At 39.3% G+C, this 22,661-nt stretch overlaps 1 protein-coding gene across 5 annotated transcripts in view; it reads right to left on the bottom strand.

Annotated features, from left to right (window-relative positions):
• Positions 1–15,786: 15,786 nt before the first annotated feature.
• The window catches only part of Eps8 (EGFR pathway substrate 8, signaling adaptor), a 161,942-nt gene continuing 155,067 nt past the window's right edge, over positions 15,787–22,661 (bottom strand). For all 5 annotated transcript variants that reach the window (XM_071610118.1, XM_071610117.1, XM_027955932.2 and 2 more), the window contains 3 exons: positions 20,241–20,421; positions 19,170–19,299; positions 15,787–16,972 (listed from right to left, as the gene is read on the bottom strand). In XM_071610118.1, the coding sequence (XP_071466219.1) occupies positions 16,859–16,972; positions 19,170–19,299; positions 20,241–20,421 (425 nt within the window). In that variant the 3' untranslated portion in view covers positions 15,787–16,858. The remainder of the gene's footprint in view (positions 16,973–19,169; positions 19,300–20,240; positions 20,422–22,661) is intronic.

Here is a 22,661-nt window from a genome sequence, read left to right as displayed (position 1 = left end):
GCCTTCCTGCGTGTTCTTCCAGGAGGTTTCCTGCCTCTTTGTTTATCTGATCTTTGCTCCTTCCCCTGGCTTCCCTCCATTCTGGATCATCTTCATGAAGTCATGGATAGAGTCTGAGTTTAATATTTCATCAGTGACCTTAGCGATGGTAAAGGATGCCAAATGAACAGCTCTGCACCCCACCAACTCTCGTCACTGAGAAAGCCTGGCCACAGCAGACCTTGGCAAAGGTGCTTGCGTGATCCAGCCAACAAGTCTAAGTTTCACCTTGCGGGGAGGTTGGCAGAGGAGGTCCACACACAGTGGGTTAACAGCTTGGGCTCTGGGGGGATTGTCAATTGTTACTCACCTACTTCACTCTACTTCTTGTTTCCCTGCTGCCATTTCCTCCTCTTCTCACCCCACACCTTTATTTCCCCTTTGGACACTTTAGTAATATTGGGAAGAGACATGGTTAAAGGAAGGTAGTGAGCCCAGTGTGACCTTCTTAGATTCTCACACATGGACAGAGCAGGGGAAGAGTGTGGGAAGGGTAGATGCCATGGATGGATAAGATGACAATGCATTCTCCACATTGCCAAGGAGAAGCCTACAGAAGCCTTGTAGCCAGAAACATGACTTCCCATGGAACAAAGTATTTCATAAATATTTCATGTTTTTCTTGAGGGATTAAATAATGCCAGATCAATTTTCCCAAAAGAAAAGAGGAGGAATACAGCATTTAGATTTAAGACTCAGAGTCAAGACTATAGATAGAAAGGTCCCATGGAAGCACTTGGTTAATTCCTTCAGAGGTTCATGTAGTCATCATTCTGTTCTTCACTGGGGTCCTCAGTTTCAAGAGTTTATGTGGGAAAAGGATCCATCTAGCAAAAGACTTGGGCTTTAATCTTGATAATTACTTTGGAACTTTTCTATGCTTAGTCTCAGTTATCAAACTGTGGAATGATCTAATATTAGCTCTATGTTTTGTAGGTATGAGTATTGGATATGATAATTCATCCAAAGGTGCTTTGTACCTTGTTCTCTTCTGTACCCTAGCACTACTCCAACCATCTGTTCCCACCCCAGGACCCAACTTTCACATTCAGATGGGAGGCTTCCAGAGTCTCTTAATAAATTCGTTGTTTTTTAACCATTTGAGTAATACTTGGTAGGAAAAAAAAAACACAGAGGAATTTGCATATGCAATTCATAATAGCCTGTGTAACACCAAGAAAGAGGTATAGAGTTTAAAATTACAAAATATTTGCTTCTGAGTGCTATTGAGATCAAATTCCTTGACTGCAAAAGACAATTTGTGCAGTTGAAAAACTACCATTGAGATCTAATTTACAAATTTAAAAATTAACACCAATATATCCATCACTGTACATTGCATAATTTTATTTAACTTGAAAAAATAATTATAATGAATGGCAATTTTTTTGTACAGATTTCTAATACAGGGTCTACATTTTCCCACTGCAAATTTTAAGTGAAAAGAGTACTAAGATATTTTTAATGTCAGGCTTTTAAATGTTTCTCCTTTCCTAAAGTGTCCCTGTCCTCAGAGGGTGACATATCTCTCAAAGGAGGCTCTGATGTCAACATGAAAATGAGGCTTTGGGTCTGAATTTTTTGCAGGCCACATGATAGCTGCTTGCAGGAGAATTGGGTGTTAGCCAAGGAGTTAAAGTTACTGAGTCCAATCTCTTAAGAGCCAAAATTCTCCCTGCTTTCTAGCAAGGATGCCTTCCTTTACACCTCGGGAAATGCCTGATGCAATGTACTTCAAATAGCTGGCTGGTTTCCTAGCACACAGATCTCTAGGCTGGCACTTGGCACGGGGATAGAGTCCAGGAGCCATGCCTGTAACTGAGTATGACATTTGCTTTGGCCAAAAGGGTTAGAAAGCAGCAAAAACATGATAGGCAAAACTGCAAATTTCTACACCTTGTTCTCAATAGCCCCACTTAGGTGCATTTGAAAGAACGCCATGGCATCTCTGACCCCTGGCCTTGCAGAACAGTAGGGTTTTTGTTTTCAGTCTCAGTTGGTGCTTATCATAAGCCCTTATCCTGATGGTTCACTTGATTAAAGATGGAGTATAGTGTTTAGCTCTGAAAGCTGCGTGGTAACAGACATGAACAGACTGAAGGTTGTCCTGGCAGGATCACCAGAACCTTTAGAAATGTGGGGGAACAAGAGGTCACTGTAACAAATCCTGGGAAAACTGGAACTAGTAAAACTGGAGTAAAGAGACATTCGCTCATTCAATCACTCCTTCAGCAAACATTTATCTAATCACGTAGAAGGAGTCAATCAACCAGCTAATGAATGATTTCCTGACCACTTGCAATATGTTAGGCACTATGGTGAGCACAAATGGAGCCATATGCTGGCTTCTAAAAATACATTAAGAATCAGAGTTTCCCTGTTGTTGGAAGGACAGAGAAAACATTAGTCAAGTCTTTCCCAACATTTTCTTCCTATATCTCCCAAAGTGTTGTCAATTTATCTTCTGGACATGCCCATATGCTTTCTTTTCAATGGCTTATATGACAGAACAATGGTACCTGTTGCCCTTGTTACTTTTCAGCCACCAGAGACTCAGACATGATCCATCTTTCTTGATCAGCATCAAAAAGGTAGTCCTACTCTCCTACTCAGAGCAGGACTCTCAGCCTCACATATCCCTGGCAGATGGCTAAATCTCGACTACTGAGCACACCCAGCATGGGGAATCACTACCTCACCAAGCAGCCCATCCCTTCATTTTTTTAGAAACCCATTTTCTTTCTTCTATTTACACATTCAAGGACATTACAGCATTAAGAATGTATGAATCGTGGTTCTCATGGGTATTACAGACTGGAAACCCAAGTCTACTTCTTCATCTCAGTAAAAAGGCAGGTGCTATGTGTGACACTGCCCATGGCTGCTTTTAATAGAGGAATGGCTTCTTTCTTGGCAGAAAAGGGGTGACACCTTTCAGGGAAGTAATGGCAATTTCTTTTTAATGTGCTTGGCTCTTCATATACATATTCTCCTAACTTTGGAATATAGTTATGAGGTAAGAATACCCACTCAACAGGTAAACAAGAGAGGTTAAGAGGCTGGGGGTATAGCTCAGGGGTAGAGTGCTTGCCAAGCATTTGCAAGGCACTGGGTTTGATTTTCAGCACCACGAGGGAGGGAGGGAGGGAGGGAGGGAGGGAGGGAGGGAGGGAGGGAGGGAGAAAGGAAGGGAGGGAGGGAAAAGGCAAGCCAGCCAATTAAGTTAAATTACAAAAATTATTGGGTCATATAGTGACAGAAGCAGGATTCCTGACCAAGCTTTGTCCAACCCCAGACCCTTCCCCCCACACTACTTCATGTTGCTTCTCATTATTCTTATCATTAATAAGGTGTAACAGAATAGAATTAATTGCTTCATCTCCAGGTTATATGTTTAATATGAAAAGTAACCTGTCAAGGAATTTTTTTGTACCAGGGGCTGAACCCAAGGGTGCTTAACCACTGAGTCATATCCCCTGCCCTTTTTTATATTTTATTTAGAGACAGGGTCTCGCTGAGTTGCTCAAGGCCTTACTAAATTTGAACTTGCAACCCTCCTATCTCAGCCTCCCAAGCCACTGGGATTACAGGTGTGTGCCACTGTGCCTGGCTTAACCTGTCAATTTGAAAAATGGTACTGTGTGTGTGTGTGTGTATTGCTAGGGATTAAACACAGGAGTTTATGTATGCTAGGCAAGCACTTTACTGAGCTACATCCCCAGTCTGAGAAATAGTAACTTTCTAATCCTTGAAGAAAAGCATCTCATCACAGGCACTGAGGAAGAGACTTGTGACTAAGGTGGATTTGGCAAGGTCCCACATTCAAGGATTTCACATTCTAATGTTCTGGTATGGGAAGTCAGAAGTGAAAATAAGGGCAACAAGGTGTTACAGATACTGTGATAGAAACACATCAAACATCCAAGGAAGGTCTGGGAGCCAGGGAGGAGGACATTGGTGGTATAGTGGTGAGCATGCTGCTGCCTTCCAATGCAAGCCCAAGGGAAAGATAGGTGATTTTTTTTTTTTTTTGGTGGAGGGGATGGGGGTCAGAAAAGAATATACTGTCACATTAAACCACACTCATGACATAATTCATTCCTACATTCAGCAGACATTCTTAAAACTCCCACTATATATCACTCACTCGGGTCCAGATAGATGACCAATCATCCAATCCTGCCTCTGTACCTTTACTTCTTGGTAAAAGTGATACTTTCTTTCTAGGACTCCGTAGATGGCTCCAGCTCAGAGATTACTCAGGAGAATCCAGTGGATGCACTGTTAATACACATGTAAGACAGCTCATTAGAACTACATTTTCCAGAGCTTTGCAGTTCAGTTGGAGCCATGTGACTGAGTTCTAACCAATGGGATGGGAGCTTTCTGGCCCAAGAGAAACATCCCTCTCTTTTTTCTCTTTCTCCCTACCCTACGCATCCACTTTGACAGACATGATAGTACCAAAAGATGGAAGGATCCTGGGTCCTTGAATGAGGAATACCTTCCTTTCTTGGCTCATGATGTTATCAGGGAGGAGCTCTCTACCTGTGGTCACTGGTAGTCTGGTATTTTCAGAGTAGTCAACCTGCCCTTCATTTATGTGGCAGCACAAGGATATAGCCTTAACAATTATGTTTCTTCTCAGCCAAAATGGGAGTTTTTCAGGACAGTGGTGTGTGACTTCCCAATAAAATTCTCATAAGACAGGTTAAAGATGACATAGTTTAGTACAAGGTTAACCCACAATGCAAAACAAGGGTTCAGGGAAAGGCCACAGAAGCAGTGAGGGTGCTGTCAATAACTTTTTAATGGAAATAAATACATTCTTCCCCAGAAGTGGTTTTCCTCCAAATTAGATGTCTCCTAATCTTTTGTTTTTGGTTTGTTTGGTTTTTGTTTTTATTTGTTTACTTTTTCTAAAAAAAAAATTGCTTTCCAAATCCTGTAACAAAGCCATTGCTTAGGAAACCTACTATAAAAATGTTAAGCTTTACATGAGTCTATTGGTTCTGAATCCGAGGACTCGATTCCTACTAACAATGGGCCTCGGAGTAGTTTCACACCAATAAAAGCCAAACACACAGGGAGCCCTGAGGCTTGGCATATGGGGCAACACCAGGCAATCCAGTGGCTTGCACTGTGTCTGTCCTGGTGAGCTCCAGGGTTGTTGATTGAAGTTCAAAGCCAGCTGACATAAAATGGAAGAACATCAAACAATCCAAAGGGCTCTTTAAACTAGGAAAATTTATGAGCAACTATTAACTTCACTATAAATACAAAACAGATTTGTCTTGGAAGGAATCCTTCATGTCCTAAGCAAAACTGTGTCACATTGTCCCTTAGCCAGCAAACATGGGAAGCAGTAACAGAATAGGGCCAGCAGTATAGCAGAGCAGAGCAGTTTAGAACAGGAAACTGTGAATGGAAAGAGACTGGAGCTAAAACCCTGTTCCCAACTGTGACTTCACTCTGTAATCTATGAAATGAAACAGTGTTGGTACTTTTCTCAGAGCATCTTAGTTCAGGCTACTGTAACAAAGTACTATAGAGTTGATGGCTTAAAAAGCAGAAATTCATTTCTCATAGTTCTGGAGGCTGGAAATTTAAGATCAGGGTGCCTACATGATTGGCATGCTGAGGGCTCTCCTCTGGCTTCCAGTCTGCTAATTTCTCACTTTATGTTCACATGGCAGAAAGAGTGAGAGAGCTGTCTGGGGTCCCTTTGATAAAGACATTAATCCTATTCACAAGGGCAATTACTTCCCGAAGTCCCACCTCCTAATACCATTACAATTGGGGTTAGGATTTTAACATACAAATTTTAGGAGGACACTTTCAGTCCATTGAACAGGGCTTCAAAAAGGTAAATAGCATGTTTAAAAAAACAGTACCTGGAATAACTTAGTATATTATATGACCACTCAGTACATGCCAACCTCCCATGGTCTCCAATGCCAGTCCTGGAATTCTTTGATAAGTTTAATAAGAGCATCTGAAACTGGTACCTGAGCCAGGCTGACTCAGTTTCCCCAGAGTAACACCAAAACTCCCTTCCCCTTGACGCCTATACTCAGAGTCACAGACCTCGCAATATAAATATGTTGTAGACATGTGGTACCAAAGCAGGAGCTGCTCCTCCAGATGAGAATCCTGGATTGCCAGACCTGGCTTTGAATTTCATTCTTTAGCAGCAAATGCATGAACAGTGTGTGTGTGTTATGTCCAGTGTATGCAACCCACATGGGAGGGGTTCCTTACAAAGCAATGCTGGGGCAGGATTCACAGTGAAGATATCGCAGTTCTGAAGACAATCTGTGCAGATTCACTGTACCCAAACTATGTCTAAAAATCTCACTACTTCTAAGAGGAAGCTGATTTGTACAAACCTTAATGTGCAATCATGCCTATACTCAGAGTCACAGACCTGTGACTATGTCGAGTTAAGAACAGAGGCTGGGAGGAAGAGGAACCACACGGTGAACGTCACTTAATCCCTCTGTGAACCAGTTTCCTTGTTTGTTAATGGGAGTAACAAGCACTTCCTCCACAGGGTTCTGTTGAGGATTAAATGTAAAGCCCTTGGCATGGTGCCTGGTGGTTTGGCGATGCTGAGTGGCATAATTAAAAAAGTATGGTTAGAGTCACAGAGCTCTGCACTATGATGCTTAGAAGCCAGGTGACCTTCAGAAGCCAGAGGTCACCTACTATCTCTGAGCCTGTGTTCACATACACACACACACACACATAATGTTTGCTTTTTGGAGTTGTTTTAAATTAAAGAATTGGTTGTGTAAAGCACTAGCCAAGGATCTGGCAGAATAAGCATTGAATAAATTCTATATGATTCTTTAAATCCATGAGTCTCTCTCTTTCTCTCAGCACATTGAGACCACCAAACCACCCTACTCCTTCCAGCACCAAGACATGCACAGGGTGAGTGTGCCTCTTGTGTTTCTCCATTCCCCGTGGGCACACTTACTATGAGCACTCTGGTCCGGTTGGTTTGCTCCCTCCAACAGCAGTAATAACCCTCCTTGCTAAATGCTGCTACACTTGGAGTTGAGAGCCCCATAAGAGGCGGAGGACTTATATGCACATAATATGTCCCCTAGTGGTACAGGAAACTCCAGCTGGACAAATGCTAAAAGAACTGGGATGCCTTACATCTAAATTCTGCCCTAGAATAAGACTGGTTTTGTAGATGAGGAAATAAACCCCTTTCTTTTGCCATTTTCCTAAGGTAAAATATGTCCACATTTATTGACTACAATAAGAGCTTGCTACGAGATATCAATGCTCCAACCTGCTCACCTTGCAAAGGGCAGTACTTTTTGAGACAGAAAACAGCCTATGGCAGTTGGCTGAGCCTGGGGCCCAATAACTCTGCTGCTTCTATTCATTTGTGTGAAGTAAATCAGTCCTTTACCACCTGCCCCCTAGAAGCTAGAGGGGACCCTTTCCCCATAGTCACTTGCACTAAATGTGTACATATTGCCAGTTCTGGCCTGGCTATTCCAGGGAAGCTAAGATCAACTAATTTTGGCCCTGATTTATTGGTATCTTAAATAATTTCTACTTCAAAACATTAATGTGGAACTAAAAGAGGATTCCAAAAATAAATATTCCTATCTAAACAATAAGAGGGTGTCCAGCTACCTGAAATTCCCCCAAGATGTAAAAGACTGTTGAGACTAAGAGCTATATTTCCAGGTCTGACTGTTGCCAAGGAACAATAAGCACATAGTCAGCCTTCACGATTCCCTGTAAGGGTCTTCAGGGAGGAGGGAACTTATGGGATCAGCAATTTCCAAAAGAGAATGTCTCCTTTTCAGCTTCATCCAGAGAAACTGATTCTACCTGTGTTATACAGTGGTATGCTACATAAAATTCCATTTTTAAAAAATATCATTTCTGCTTAAATATTTTTTAAACACTGACCTATGCTATCTGGGAGAAAAGAAGATTTGCATGATATTTAAAAATCCAAGAAAATTGAGTCCAAATTTAGTTGTTCCACTTCCCGAGTGACCTTTTTTACAAACCACTTATCTGAGTCTTTAATTTCCTCATTTGTAAACTGAGGATATTTATTAAATTAGCAGCATACACGAATTCAACTATTCCCTTAAGGATAAATGGGAGGGCAGAAAGCCTTAGCATATGAGTAGCTCAAGGTAAGAAACTATAAAATAGGACACACTGAAATAACCATAGATTTTTATTTCTCACGCATATGTGTGTGTCTGAACATTTGTGTGCAATATGGATTATACCCAGATTTTCCATAGATCAAAAAATCTATCTGTTCACTTTTTGGAGATAATAGGAATGACCAAAGCTTAGGAAATTGTTTTCCACACCAAAGACATCTTTGGAGTGAAAAAGATTGTTTCAAGACTTTTCCACCCAAGACAGCCCAGAAAAGGTTCATGTACTGGGCCAAGTGACTGGGGATGCATTCAGGAAGGAAAGAGCCCATGGGATCAGCCTGAACAGGACCATCTGGGCCTGGCAGATGTCCTGGTGCATTGCCCGCCTTCTCCCACCACCCATCTAAAGGCAATGTGCCTCAGGCTGTTTAGGAGCATCAGCTGTTCAAATGTCTCAATATACACAGAAATCCAGCACAAGGACCTCAAATCTCAGAGCTCTTGATAGCCACATCTTCCCCAATTTAGCTCATCATCTGATTGCATAGTTATTTCTGTTTATCTTATCAGAACTTGGCTATGTGAAATAAATCAGTCCTTTACCACCTGCCCCCTAGAAGCTAGAGGGGACCCTCTTCCCATAGTCACATTTTTTTTTCCATTTTGAACATTTCTTTCACAAATGTGATGAGAAAAACCTGGACATTTAGATATTACAAGATAATTTTCTTTTCCTAAGCATGCCCACTACCTGTGCCCCCCAAACTGAGGACCAGCTCAGAGCACTGGTGTTTTTCCTGTCTTCAACTCTGAGGATGGAAAGATCAAAGAAGTAAATAAAGAAGGTTGTGAAGTGCTGTGGGAACAGGTCTTGAAAATGTAAGAGAAAAGAAGGGACTGGGGAACCAAGAGATTGAAAAGAGAATGGGTGAGAGAAAAAAAAAGAGACACACGTTTAAAATGGAATTCCTGTGGGGGACCCAGAACTGAATACAAACCCTTCTCTGGGCATCTCCTCCAACCACACAGCTTTATGAGCATTTTGTTTGGTTTGTTTTAAATAAGGAAAAGACTATCCAAGAGAAAGACTATCTTCCCTTTTCAATTAATCCCAAGGGGGCATTTATATAACCCTACAAAGATCTTTCATGCTAGATATTAACTTAAAGGTGTATCCTTTGGGAAAAACTAAACATAAAATTACAGTCTCTGACAAATCAGTACTGCTAGTTTTAGAATATAATTTCCCCCCAGGAGATCAATGAGATAAGCTGCAGGGATAAATTGTAAAGCAGTTCTTTAGATTGTATATTTTTTTAATACCTCATTCTTAAAGTAGACATTAAGTGTTTACTGAATCAACATTGTCTTATGCTGAGAAAAAAGCCTTCACATAAACTCCTTTATTGAATTTCTACAGTTCTCTAATATTGTTCCAGTTTCCTTATGCAAGCATTGAGAAACAGGTGAGAAAACCCAACCTAGAGAGATTTCTACCCACCCTCAGTATAGCCCCTATACATTTAATTTTAAAAATGAATCTTAAAATTTCCTATAATTTTTCTTAGAGAAAAATATGAAAAAGGGGGTTTTAAGTAATTAGAGGACCTCTCACATTAGTTTCCCATGACCTAGTGCCTATTAAAAAAGAAGGAAAAAAGATAAAATATACTTTTTATAAGCAGACCAAGATTATAATCTTTAGAGTAAGAAACTCACTGGCTCTCTGCCCAGGGATAATTCCCCAACTTCAGTGCAGCACGCTAAGACCCAAGCAGAGCAAGTTAGTTCCAATGAGCTGAGGAGGCAAAGATCAGAGTTCAGGATTCTAGAAGCAGCTGAAATTTCTAAGGAAGTGTATCAGAATGGAGGGATTTGGGCAAAGAGTGGTTGCAGAAATTGGTAAGTGAGTCTACCGTGAATTCTTGACACAGGGAAACATAGCCCAGAGTTTACCAGAGAGTGTCTGCTTCAGGATTAAGAATAGAATAGAGCTGTCAGAAGTCACTGTGTTGGGGGACACTGTGGTCCAATCCAGAAAGAAAGAGGAGACTTATTTGGCACCTTTTAACAACCTGGGAATCTAGCTGAGATGTCAAGTATCCTGGGCATCATCTAAAACAAAACACCAAGAAAGGTCACACCTTAGAACTCAGGAGCCCACTGCAGAGTAAAAAATGATTCAAGTACAAACAAAGCCTAAAGCCAAGTCTGACAAGATTTGCAGAAGAAAGAGAGTTTTTAGATCAAGTCCCAATAAGTTAGAGGATCATGAAAAAAAAAAAAAAAAGTTTTCTCATGCTCTAGTCTAACAAAGCACAAATAGCCTAAACAAGACCAAGGTGACCAACCAGCATGAAACCCACCCACTGGAACAGGACTAAACATACACCAAGGTAGATAAAATATTCTAGAGCATCTCAAGCATGTCTTTTACAATGTCAAATATAGAATAAAAATTATGACTAATTCACAGAAACAAAAAATAGGACCCATATGGGATGGTGATAGGAAACAATCAACAAAAAACTGAGCATGGAAGGCCCCAAAATTGGACTTAGCAGAAGTCTGCAAAGTTGCTTTTATGTGTTATAGAAATAAAATAAAGTACATTTAAAGAAGTAAAGGAAATAGTATTTTAATGAATGAGCAGATAGAAAATCTCAGCAAAGTAATGGAAGCTATAGGAGAGAACTAAGTGCAAATTCTTGAAATGATAAAATAATTGAGTCAAAACTTCTATGGATTGTCTTAAAAGAAAATTGAAAAACAGAAGATTACAGGGAAAAAAAGAAGAATAGGGGGAATGACTTTTTTAAATTAATGGAAATTCAAGGATTTTGAAGCTGATAAGTTGCTTAAGAATAAGGTAAGGAAAGGAAAGAGAATGGAGAAGAAAAAATAATAGAAAGAGCAAGGTCTTCAATGATGGGAAGATATTGACTTTAGATTCACAAAGTCAATGAACCTGCAAATGGGATAAATACAAAGTAAATATTCATCTGTTAACTCTATTCATCATATTCATCTGTCAACTCTACAATAAAATTATTGAAAATGAAAGATACAGAAAAGAATCTTGAAAAATAGGGGAAAACACGAATGGTGGCCGAGTTGTCATAAGGAACAATGGAAGCCAGAAATCAATGGAATGACATTTCTAAAGTGTAGAATGGTAAGTGGTAACCTAGAAATTTATAAACAGTGGAAACATACTTTAAAAGCAAAATAAAACTGTACTCCCAATTGTGACCAAGGAGAAGTCAAAGGGACTAAATTTATTCTCCAACCTGAAATAATAAAATAAAATATATTCAAGAGTTTTCAAGATATTTGGACACTACACAATGAATGACAGTGATTACTGAAAGATGGAAAACAAATGAGGTTATCTCTACAATTGCTTCAGCTTTCTTCCTGAAACTTGCAGTGTTGAGATGATAAAGCTTACAGTATGAGAAGGTCAAGAAAACTAAAGTTCACAAACTGCGGTGAAGAGCAAAGATCTGCATAAGGTCCCCATGGAGTTTTCAAATGAGTATTCATCAGTGTATGATATGAGAAAAGTGTGAAATGCCAAGAAAGGATCCACCTGAAAAATACCATATTTTCTTTTTATATAATTATTAATTCTCAGAGACCAAACATGACTAGTAATAGTACTTATTCCTAGCAGCCAGATTGGAAAACATTCTAAATTTTTTATTGGCACACAACGTTGTACATATTGATGGGATTTATCGTTATATATACATGCATGTATACAATATAACAATATAATTTGGCCAATATCACTCCCCAACACTTCTCCCCTCCCTCCCTGTCTTCCACCCTTGGTCCCTTTCCTCTACTGATCTCTCTTGATTTTTAGGAGATCCACCACTACCTTTGTTTTCCTGTTCCTCTCAGCTTCCACATATGAGAGAAAACATACGGTCCTTAACTTTCTTCTGAGTTTGACTTATTTCACTTAATGTGATGCTCTGTAGTTCCATTCATTTTCCTGTAAATGGTATAATTTAATTTTTCTTTATGGTTGAATAAAATGCCATTGTGTATATATACCATATTTTCTTTTTATATATAGATTTTTAGTTGTATGTGGACACAATACCTTTATTTTATTTATTTTTAAGTGGTGCTGAGGATCAAACCCAGTGCCTCACACATGCTAGGCAAGTGCTCTACCACTGAGCCACAACCCCAGGCCCCATATTTTCTTTATCTATTCATCCATTGATGGACACCTTGGCTGGTTCCATAGTTTGGCCATTGTGAATTGTTCCACTCTAAACATGGGCATGCATGTATCACTGTAGTATGACGACTTTATTCTTCAGGGTAAATACTGAGAAATGGTATAGATGGGTCATAAAATGGTTTCATGCCTAGTCTTTTGAGGAGACTCCATACTGATTTCCATAGTGATTGTACTAATTTACAGACCCACCAAGAGTGTAAGAGTATTTTCCCCCATCTTTTCAGCATTTATTATTATTTACATTCTTGAGGACTGCCATTATGATGGGTATGCGATGAAACCTCAGTGTAGTATTGATTTGCATTTCCCCAATTGCTAGTGATGATGAATATTTTTTCATGTATTTATTGGCCATTTGTATTTCTTCTTTTGACAAGTGTCTACTTAGTTTTCCATTTATTAATTGGGTTATTTTTTAGCATAAAGATTTTTGAGCTCTCATATATTCTAGATATTAATCCTCTGTCAGAAGAGGAGAGAGCAAAGATTTTCTCCCATTCTGTGGTTTCTCTTCAAACTCGTAATTCCTTTATTGTACAGAAGCCTTTTAATTTGACACTGTCCAATTTATTAATTCTTGGCATCATTATTTCCTGAACTTTAAGGGTCCTATAGAGAAAGTCATTGCCTATGTCTAAAAGCTGGAGTGTTGGGCTGGGGATGTGGCTCAAGCGGTAGCATGCTCGCCTGGCATGCGTGCGGCCCGGGTTCGATCCTCAGCACCACATACAGACAAAGATGTTGTGTCCGCCAAATACTAAAAAAAATAAAATAAAAGCTGGAGTGTTGAGCCTAGGTTTTCTTCTAGAGTTTCATGGTTTATGATATAATTCTGAGGTCTTTAATCCATTTTGAGTTGCTTTTTGTGCAGGATGATATAAGGCTCTAGTTTCAATCTTCTACATATGGATAACCAGTTCTTGTTGCTATAGCTCTGAAGTATAATTTGAAGTAATGTATTGTGATGCCTCCCAACATTGCTTTTTTGACTGAAAATTGCTTTGGCTATTCTGGGTCTTTTATTCTTTCAAATAAATTTTAGGACTATGTTTTCTAGTTCTGTATAGAATTGGTGACTAATATTTTAACTATATTTGTATGGCTGATAAAGTTAAAGAAATATTGAGCAAATTAAGTAGAGACCTGGAAGATTTTTTATATATACATTTTTTAGAGACAGAAACTATAATATCTGAGATGAAAAATTACAATGGAAGTAATAAAATCAGATTAGAAGTTGCAGGAAAAAAAGATTAGTGAACTTGAAAAGGTTCGTGAATAGAAACTGTCTGGAATGAAACACAGAAGGGGAACAACTGGATAAAAAATTAATAGTGTCATTGAGCTTGGGAAAACTTCATATGCCCTACAATATACAAAATTCTAGTCTCCTGAGAAGCAGCAGGAAGGACAGGAAAAAAAATAATGGCTGATTATTTTCCAAATGTAGTAAACACTATAATCTCACAGTTCCAAGAAACCAAGAACAAGCAGAAAATGACATAACAGCATACCATAATCAAATGGTTGAAAATCAGCCTGCTGATATTTATTCTGGCACCAACAGTTATTGCCAGCAATGGGTGATTTGGTTTTTACTCCCACATTTTGGGTTCTAACAGCATGATTACCCCTCAGAGATAGCCAGCATCAACCGGCCAGAATTCCCTCCTCACACGTTTCTCTGAGCTGCACAGGGAGGCTCTCCTCCATTCTCCTGAGATACCAGCACCTACCAAACAGCACCTCCTCTTCATGGATCCAAGTTTAAGCTTCTTCTCATGCCTCCCTTCTTCTAAATGCTGGTAAAAATAACCCCTTCCCTTTGCTCCCAATCCCTAGGAGTGGGATCTGCTTCCTATTTAAGCCTTCTGTGATATCTCTATGTTCTGTTTTTACCTATTCAAACAATTCTTCATATTAAATGCCCTGTTACATATTTTCAAATTACAAAGGATGATTGTATCTCATTAGAAAAAGTCATAAACTTCTTAATTGTTGTTGTATGGAACTTCAAACACACATAGAAGAGTAATTACAGAGGCTAAGAGGCCAGAAGTTGGAATGAGCTGGAACTGACTTATTCTCTCAGCTTCAAATCCACACCTTTATTATCATCTTCATGATTTGGGGCTTTACCAGGTGAATGCCTGATGTTCTGCTCAAAGAATATGCTACAGGGAGAGAGAAGGCAGGAAGGGGAACAAGGGACTTCTCATTCCTGTTTTAATTCCTCTTTTTTCCAACATCACCTTCACATTAGGTCTTCACTCAATAAGTGGCAAATGATTTGCAGCAGCAGTAGTTGGTTCAGGCTTCCAGTTTGTCTTCCCCCTGCTCCAGAAATAGCTTCAATAGAGAGCCAAGCAGAAGCCTGGTGGTATGCTCTCCTCAGAAGTCCACATCCCGAATCATGGATTTCCTAAACTATTTCCTCAATGTGGGAATACTTTTGAATTCCTGAGGCAAGAGCATTTATGCTGTGCCTCCTTTCAGGTTTTTGATGTTTTGGGGGTTTTTTGTTTTGTTGTTTTTTGCCAGCTTTGTGGGCTCTTTACCCAAACTTTTCAAGTACTGGTGATCAAATTCCTCAGATGTCTGGATCCAAACTATACAGTGCCTCTCCCCCAAACTTTTAAATTCCATCAATGTCTCCTCTTTGTCCCCACAACTCTAAGTGAGGTAACTGCTTCCTGCAAGTATTACCTCTTTGATGTACTCCTTTGGTATTTTATAACATAAAGGCATACATTGCACCAATTATTTTATTATCAAGTATGCTACTTTTCACTCAAGTTATCCTAATGTTTTAATCTTATTATCTTCTGTCTTATCCCCATGTTTTCAGATAAATTCAATAAGCCTAAGGTATTTCTTAAGCTTTTTACTTTGTCATCTTCATGTTCGCTCTACTTACTATAATGGTCAATAGGATAGAGAGGCAAAGATGGGAGATGAAAGACCCCCACGTCCTTCATGTCCTGGGGAAGTTCAGCCTCTAAGAAGCTATAGCTTCTCATTTATAAAAATACAACTCACAGGGTTATTGTAGATATTGAGTCAAGAATTTACGTGGATGCATTTATCAATTGTAAGAACAGTGTAAATAAATTTTCACCACTGTTACCAACTGTGACTAGATGGTAAAAGGTAAAGATGAAAGGTAAACAATGGAAGAAAATATTCTGGAGCAATTTCTACCCACTCAGAAATAGACTAGAACCTAGTTGTTGGTTTTCAAGTGACCAGTATTTTTTCCCGTTCCATTCTATCTAATTCTCAGTCTATAGAGCAAAGATCGTTTTTGCCAGTAAGACAGAAGCCATTTGTTAACATACAGCAAATACTGTTTATTGTAGACTTTCCAGCTGACTCATGTGAAAAAGGCACTATGAAAAATTAATGAATCTAGATAATCTCTCTAAATGAATTTATGTTAAAATATACAACATTCTTACATAACATCTGCTTTATATATGTGAAATAATATAACATTTAATGACAAAAATCGTGTTTCCAAAAATAACATTTGTTGAAGGTTAGGTATCTTTCTTTTCTTTATCTAGAATCTTTCACAAGATTAAAGTATGTGTAAATTATATGTTTCTTATCACCAGAAAGACTTGACACAGACAATCACATGAAATGGCCCCAATATCCTTGAACTACTTATATCAATATTCATAACTGAGGCCTTCATTAGGCAAAATACTGTAATGCACACCAATGCAGGCTACTTCCTGTGATAGATTTTGAATGTATATGACCTCTTTCCACTTGTGCTTTCTTATATATAAGAACACAGTATACATAATAAGCAGAATATAAACTAAATCAAAATACAAGCTATGCAAGGAATTGCAATCAACAGAGCCATGACAAATAAAATGTTTTGAGAATGCTCCAGAGGTTGTTATTTGCATATCTGAGGACTGACTATACAGTTCATTTGATGCTTTAATTTTTAAACAGTTGGCATTAAGAACTTAAAATAAATCTAAATATTCTATCTTTGAGCATGTCAGAGGAGAGACCCAAGAATGCAGAAGCCAGCCTCAGGGAGCTACACCATGCCTGACACCACATGTACAAAAAAATGAATTGTTTAGATTTTGAATCATGGACAATAAATTCCTACTTATACAATATGATGGGTGAAATAATTAATTGTTAAAGTAGGAAAAATATTCCCAAAGGTAAAAAAAAAAATTCAGTCTAAAATGTGTCAGTTTTAATAAAAATAATGGGCCCAAAAGCAATTCCTCTGCTTACTCAGGTATGGTTTTTTATGGCAATAAATTATGTATACCTAGAAAAACAGATCTGACATTCCCTTCAAGGCTTCTTAAAACAAAGCATGTTGTAGTAATGCCAAGAAAGATGGAGTTTAAAAACAAACAACAAATTAGTGACTGCTTCCTTCATCAAAAGATTCCACTCCCGAGTCACTAGCAGCAGCACTGATCTTTTCCTGTCGTCTTCGCATGATTTCTTGCAACTCAGAGCTGCCATTGCTATCCTGAAAAACAAACATGGTTCAGACAAGATCGTTACTGGTTTGTCTCAGCTGTGGGGCATGTAACAAAGCGCCTCAGGGTGAAAGTCAACTGTGGTTTCTTGTAGTGTTTCTTCAGGAAAACTAAAGGCTTCCCTGCACATAGGTGAAGCTTCTGGAGCCCACCAATATCACATTAAAACTGCCTGTCGATGGAATTCTGTCCCCATGTTTCATTTCAACATGATAGAGAAGGACCAATAGTGCACATCAAGTGCTCTGACTCTGAGAGATAGGTGGGGGGGGGGGGGGGGAGGGGAGGAGATATGTGTATAATAAGTACAATAACAGGGTAAATTATCAAAGAACCCTTTCTGAGTTAAACAAGACATGGTTGCATCTTCCTTTAAGGAGACATTATTGTTGTTGTTATTGTAGTACTGGAAACTGAACTGAGGGTAGCTTTACCACTGAGCTATATCCCCAGTCTTTTTTATTTTTGGAGACAGGGTCTTGCTAAGTTGCTGAAATTGGCCTCAAATTTGGATCCTCCTGCCTTAGCCTCCCGAGGTGCTGGGACTACAGGTATGTACCACTGTGCCCAGCTCCTCTGGATTTTAAAACAGACCAGAGTGGGCCCAGAACACACCAAGTTTCCCTTTATACCATTCTGACCCTCTAGGAAAATGCTGACTTTTCTCATCCCCAAGCCCTACCTGCTCTCCTTATTTTCTCATAAACAGAAGTCTCTGCCAACACAGGTGAGAAATCTAAAAGGTGAATGAGATTCAGGAGAAGGGTGAGGTGAAATGGTGGTTGAGGAACACGAGAAACCTCAAGTGGTCAGCCTCTGCCTCAATTCACACTCAGGGGAAGGGACAGCAAGAGAACACAATGAAGTGGCGGGAGGGCAAGCGACAATGACAGGCAGCTCTGGAATGCAGGAGTTCAGAATCTCAGGCACACAGATTTTTCTAATAGATATATTAGAAAAGGATACTTGAGAAGCAATTTATACATTCTTTTTAAAAAATTAAAATGTAAGCTAGGCACAATAGTGCACACCTGTAATCCCAGTGGCTCTGGACGCTGAGGCAGGAGAATCTCAAGTTCAAAGCCAGCCATAGCAAATCAGTGAAGCACTAAACAACTTAGCTAGACCCCGTCTCAAAATAAAAAAATAAAAAGGGCTGGAGGTGTGTGACTCAGTGGTTAAGCACCCCTGAGTTCAATCCCTGGTACAAAAAAAAAAAATGTATAGTGACAACATTGCTTGAGAAAAGACATAATTCTTATTTGTGTTCAACATACAAAAAGCCATCATCATGTCCTGATAAAGATACCCCAAGATCAATGTCTTACTTCCAAGGGACATATAATAGCTCTTGATTAAGAATACTTATAGGATTATATGCATGTAACTATTGTATACTGAGTCACTTAACTACTGAATTTATATAATATACCTGCTAGAAATAATTCTGTATCAATTTTATGCCAAAGCCTATATCTTTGAGTCCAAGCATAATTTTCATGAGGTAGTAAGAGCTATGAGATGTAACCATTGGAAACCAGTACCTTTACATAGCCTATTTTAAGTAGAGGAGGATATGAGAATCTTAAGTAAATCCAGTCTAGAAAACGTGTACTCTCCTTTCATACAGACAACTATGACTAAATAATTACTACTCAGGGCTCACTGTTTTCAATGATCTCTAGTTAATATCCTACCCCAATTATTTAGAAGTAAAACCAGGTTTAAGACACACAGATAGGGTTTTAAGACTTTATAACCTACTAAGACCTCCAAACTAAATATTAAGAACAGGCAAAAGAGTTCTGGCCTCTTAAGGCATTTATGAACTCAGATGTGATTTTTTTTTATTTTGGCAAAATTAAAATTTCTATAGCAGTAGTTAATGCAATAAAATGAGATTATGCTTTTTGTTCAATATCCAAAAGTATATGCTCAAGCTTTGTTATGTGAATATTTATAATAAACTAATCTGCTTAAAAATGGTCATTGATGATCTCCTGTAAAATTTACAAAAGCTGAATCAAATTTAACTCAGCTTTGTAAGAAAGGAAAATTGGCCAATGTGGACCAGGATAGTTATTTCCAGAGCTTTCAATTTGCAGTCCATACTTTTGACTAATGCAGGAAAAAACACACACACACACACACGCACACACACACACACTTTGGATTGTCAAGTCTTACCTCTAATGCAGCTTTTTGTACAGTGATTTGGCTAAAGACTCTGGCCCCTTCAGGGCACACTGTTCTCAATTCATCTTTGTTGAGAGAGAAAAGTTGCGCACCATTTAATACTCCAAGACTATTGACAGTCCTGAAATACAAAAATTTTAAAATCAGAGCATTAAAAATATTGCCTAGATAGAAATAAGAGACAAAATCTTCTGTTTCTGCTAGTAATGTTTTCGTAAGGGTTTCATACATGGAAACTCTTATGAAATGTCACTTCAGTGCTTGGTTAAAGGCAATGACAAGGGACTTTCATGATCAAGACCCAGAGGCTATACAAGATGACCGATTGTGAAACATCAAAAAGGAGCCAATTGGGTTTAGTTTTCCTATTGTTTAATATAAATTCCTTAAAATTGGGTGTTTCATAGCAGGAATAGACAATTTTCAAGTTATGAGGCAATTGACTAACCATTATTGCACCTTTCAGTTGTGCTGAATGAGTTTATAAAATGTCAGGCTTCTTAGAATATGTATTATTCAAGGATTTCATTGTATCAAATAGACATAAAGGGTCTTTAGACTTTTAGATTTTTAGATACACAGGACCTTTATTATGGGCTTAACTAAAAGAAAAGCACTATTAAGATTTTAATTGATGACAGGTAGTCAACAGCTTTATTATTTTCCTGAGACACTATACCCTGCAGCAGGAGGAAACCTATGCTACATGTCATGTCTACATGATCTGAGGAGTCTCCTTAAGATCACAGTCCTACCCTAGTGTAACCCGATGAGAGAGAAAGAGAGCTACTACCAGAGTTCCCAGGGGCTGACAGCTGTGTAAGGGACCAATGATGAACAGATTCTACCAACAAGAAAAAGGTGGCATCAACTCATAGTTATTTCTACTGTGTCTCCCATGGTTTTTCCTTTTTAGCTATGTATAGTCACTTCCTGAGTATGGAACAAAGAATGCAGTCTGGGCTTTTATATTTTTTAGCCATTTGTGAAATGTAAATGACTCAATTGAAAATAAAGCATGCTTCACACAAAAAACTACAAAGGATCCAGAGACAGACTTACACAGGGTTAAACCCTTTTGACTGTAACCATGTCTTCACCTCCTCGGGTGTGGAATCATAGGTGATGTTGACAACTGGCACATTCTGCCGTGGCACGTGGAACTTCTTCTGAGCAGCACTCCGACCAATGGTCAGCCTGTGGATGAGCTCATCCTGTACTTCCTCCATCTGAGACTTCCTTCCTAGACACCAATAGGAAGCAGGGCATGTTTGAAAATCCCCTACATTATGTCCCTCTTTCTAGACCCCAATCCCAATGATCCTTTGACCCCAATAGGTTCACAATCTAGGGCTCCGACCATCTTCCCAGTATAAGCTCAATTACCAAAATAACTCCCTGGCTCCTCTCCTCTCTTCATTGTACTCGTCTGGGTAAAGCCTCAGCCCCAGTGAATCCACCATCCTGCATACTCTAGGCCTGCACAGCTGTCAAATGGTCCCATGTTAAATTCACCACTATTACAGTGGTGACCCTGAAGGATCTGCTCAAATCCCTAACAGTGACACTACACTTCCTTAGAGCTTCTCAATTAGGGACAGTTTCAATGCCAGGGACATTCGGCAATGCCTAGAAATATTTTTTGGTTGTCACAGCCGAGGGTAGTAAAGAGGGAAGGCTGCCACAGCCACACAGTGGCTGGAGGACTGCAGTATGCAAAACATCCTCCAGGGCATAAGGCAGCCTCCCACCACAGGGCCCAGGTTGAGAAACCTCACCTAGACCACATATAGCTACACACTGACCCAATTATTAATATCTGACCCAATTACTTAATATCTTCTACTTTCTCTGTAAACATCCAGCTCTATTCCCTAATCCTCACCCTCAAGATCTCACATCCTAATTTCTTTTGCACGGGGGGGTGGGGGGGTGTGCTGGGGAGACACCAGGGATTGAACTCAGGGGCACTCAGACACTGAGCCACATCCTCAGCCCTATTTTGTATTTTATTTAGAGACAGGGTCTCACTGAGTTGCTTAGCGCCTCACTTTTGCTGAGGCTGGCTTTGAACTCAAGATCCTCCTGCCTCAGCCTCCCAAGCTGCTGGAATTACAGGCATGCACCACCATACCTGGCTCACATCCTAATTTCTGAATGAAATAATGGAGTTAGAAGAGAACATCCACATGCTCCCCTAGTGGTTCTTCTTCCTCCCCACATACCTTTGCCCATTATATTACAGATGAACTGTGTCCAGGCTTCAAGGCCAGCCCATCTATGTACACCAGGCACCAAATTCTCTGCCTATTCAAATACTTTGGCATCAATTTCCCTCTTTACTAAATCATCAGTTCATTTAAATATGCTACAATTTACCTATTATTTCTCTTACCTTTAGATAAGTCTTTACTAGGTCACCTCCTAACTGCCATCCGTTTCTCTGCTCCCTTGTAAGCAAAATTCCATGAAGCATCACCTACTTTAGCTGAATCCATTCCTATTTTTCCATTTTCTTAGATTCATTGCAATTCAATTCCTCTCTCTACTACACTTTGTTAAACTCGTGGCCAATTCCTTCCTAGCCATAATCTCATTTAACCTGTCAGCAAAGTTTGAAGCCAGAGATTCCTCCTTGAAACACTTTCATCTTGGGGTCTCCAGGACTCCTCACTCTCTTGATTTTCTTGATTTTCTCCTGCCTTCCTGGTAACTCCTTTTCAGTATCTTCCTCTGAATGGTCTCATCTCTGAAACTTAGTAATGTTAAAGTACACCAGGAAAAAAACTGTGCACCTCTTCTCTGCCTATACACACTCCATCAATGATCACTGTGCCTTATCTCATTTAAAAGCTGATGACTACCAAACTATTGCTCCAGTTGTTATGGTTTAAATATGAGCCCCCACGAAAGCTCATTTGTTAGACAATGCAAGGACTTTCAGAGGTGAAATGACTGTTATGAGAGCCTTAATCTAATCAATGAATTAATCCACTGATATGGATTAATTAGGTGCTAACTGTAGACAGGTAGGGTATGGCTGGCAGTATGTCACTGGGGGAGTGCCTTTGAGGTTCATATTTTGTCCCTGGTGAGCAGAGCATTCTCTCTTTGCTTTATGTTTTCCATTTCCTGAGCTACCTTCCTCCTCCACACTCTTCTGCCATGATCTTCTGCCTCTCCTTGAGCCCAGAGCAATGGAGTTGGCTATCTATGGACTAAGACCTCTGACATTGAGAACACCAAATAAATTTTTCCTTCTCTAAAATTGTTTTTGTCAGTTCTTTTGACCATGGTAGTGAAAAAGCTGACTAAAACACCAGTCCTGACTGCTACTCAGAAGTCTAGATTCACATGTTAACTTGCCTACTTAATATATTCATTGGATATCTATTAACTCTCTGAAATATACCTCAAATATAACTTTTCATACCTAAATTCTTAATTTTCTTCCTGAAGTTTTCTTTTATTAAGATTCTGGAC

This window comes from Marmota flaviventris, chromosome 3 (assembly GCF_047511675.1).
Source record: "Marmota flaviventris isolate mMarFla1 chromosome 3, mMarFla1.hap1, whole genome shotgun sequence".
Lineage (NCBI taxonomy): Eukaryota > Metazoa > Chordata > Mammalia > Rodentia > Sciuridae > Marmota > Marmota flaviventris.
The sequence above is the reverse complement of the archived record's forward strand: the minus strand, read 5'-3'. Positions and strand labels throughout refer to the sequence as shown.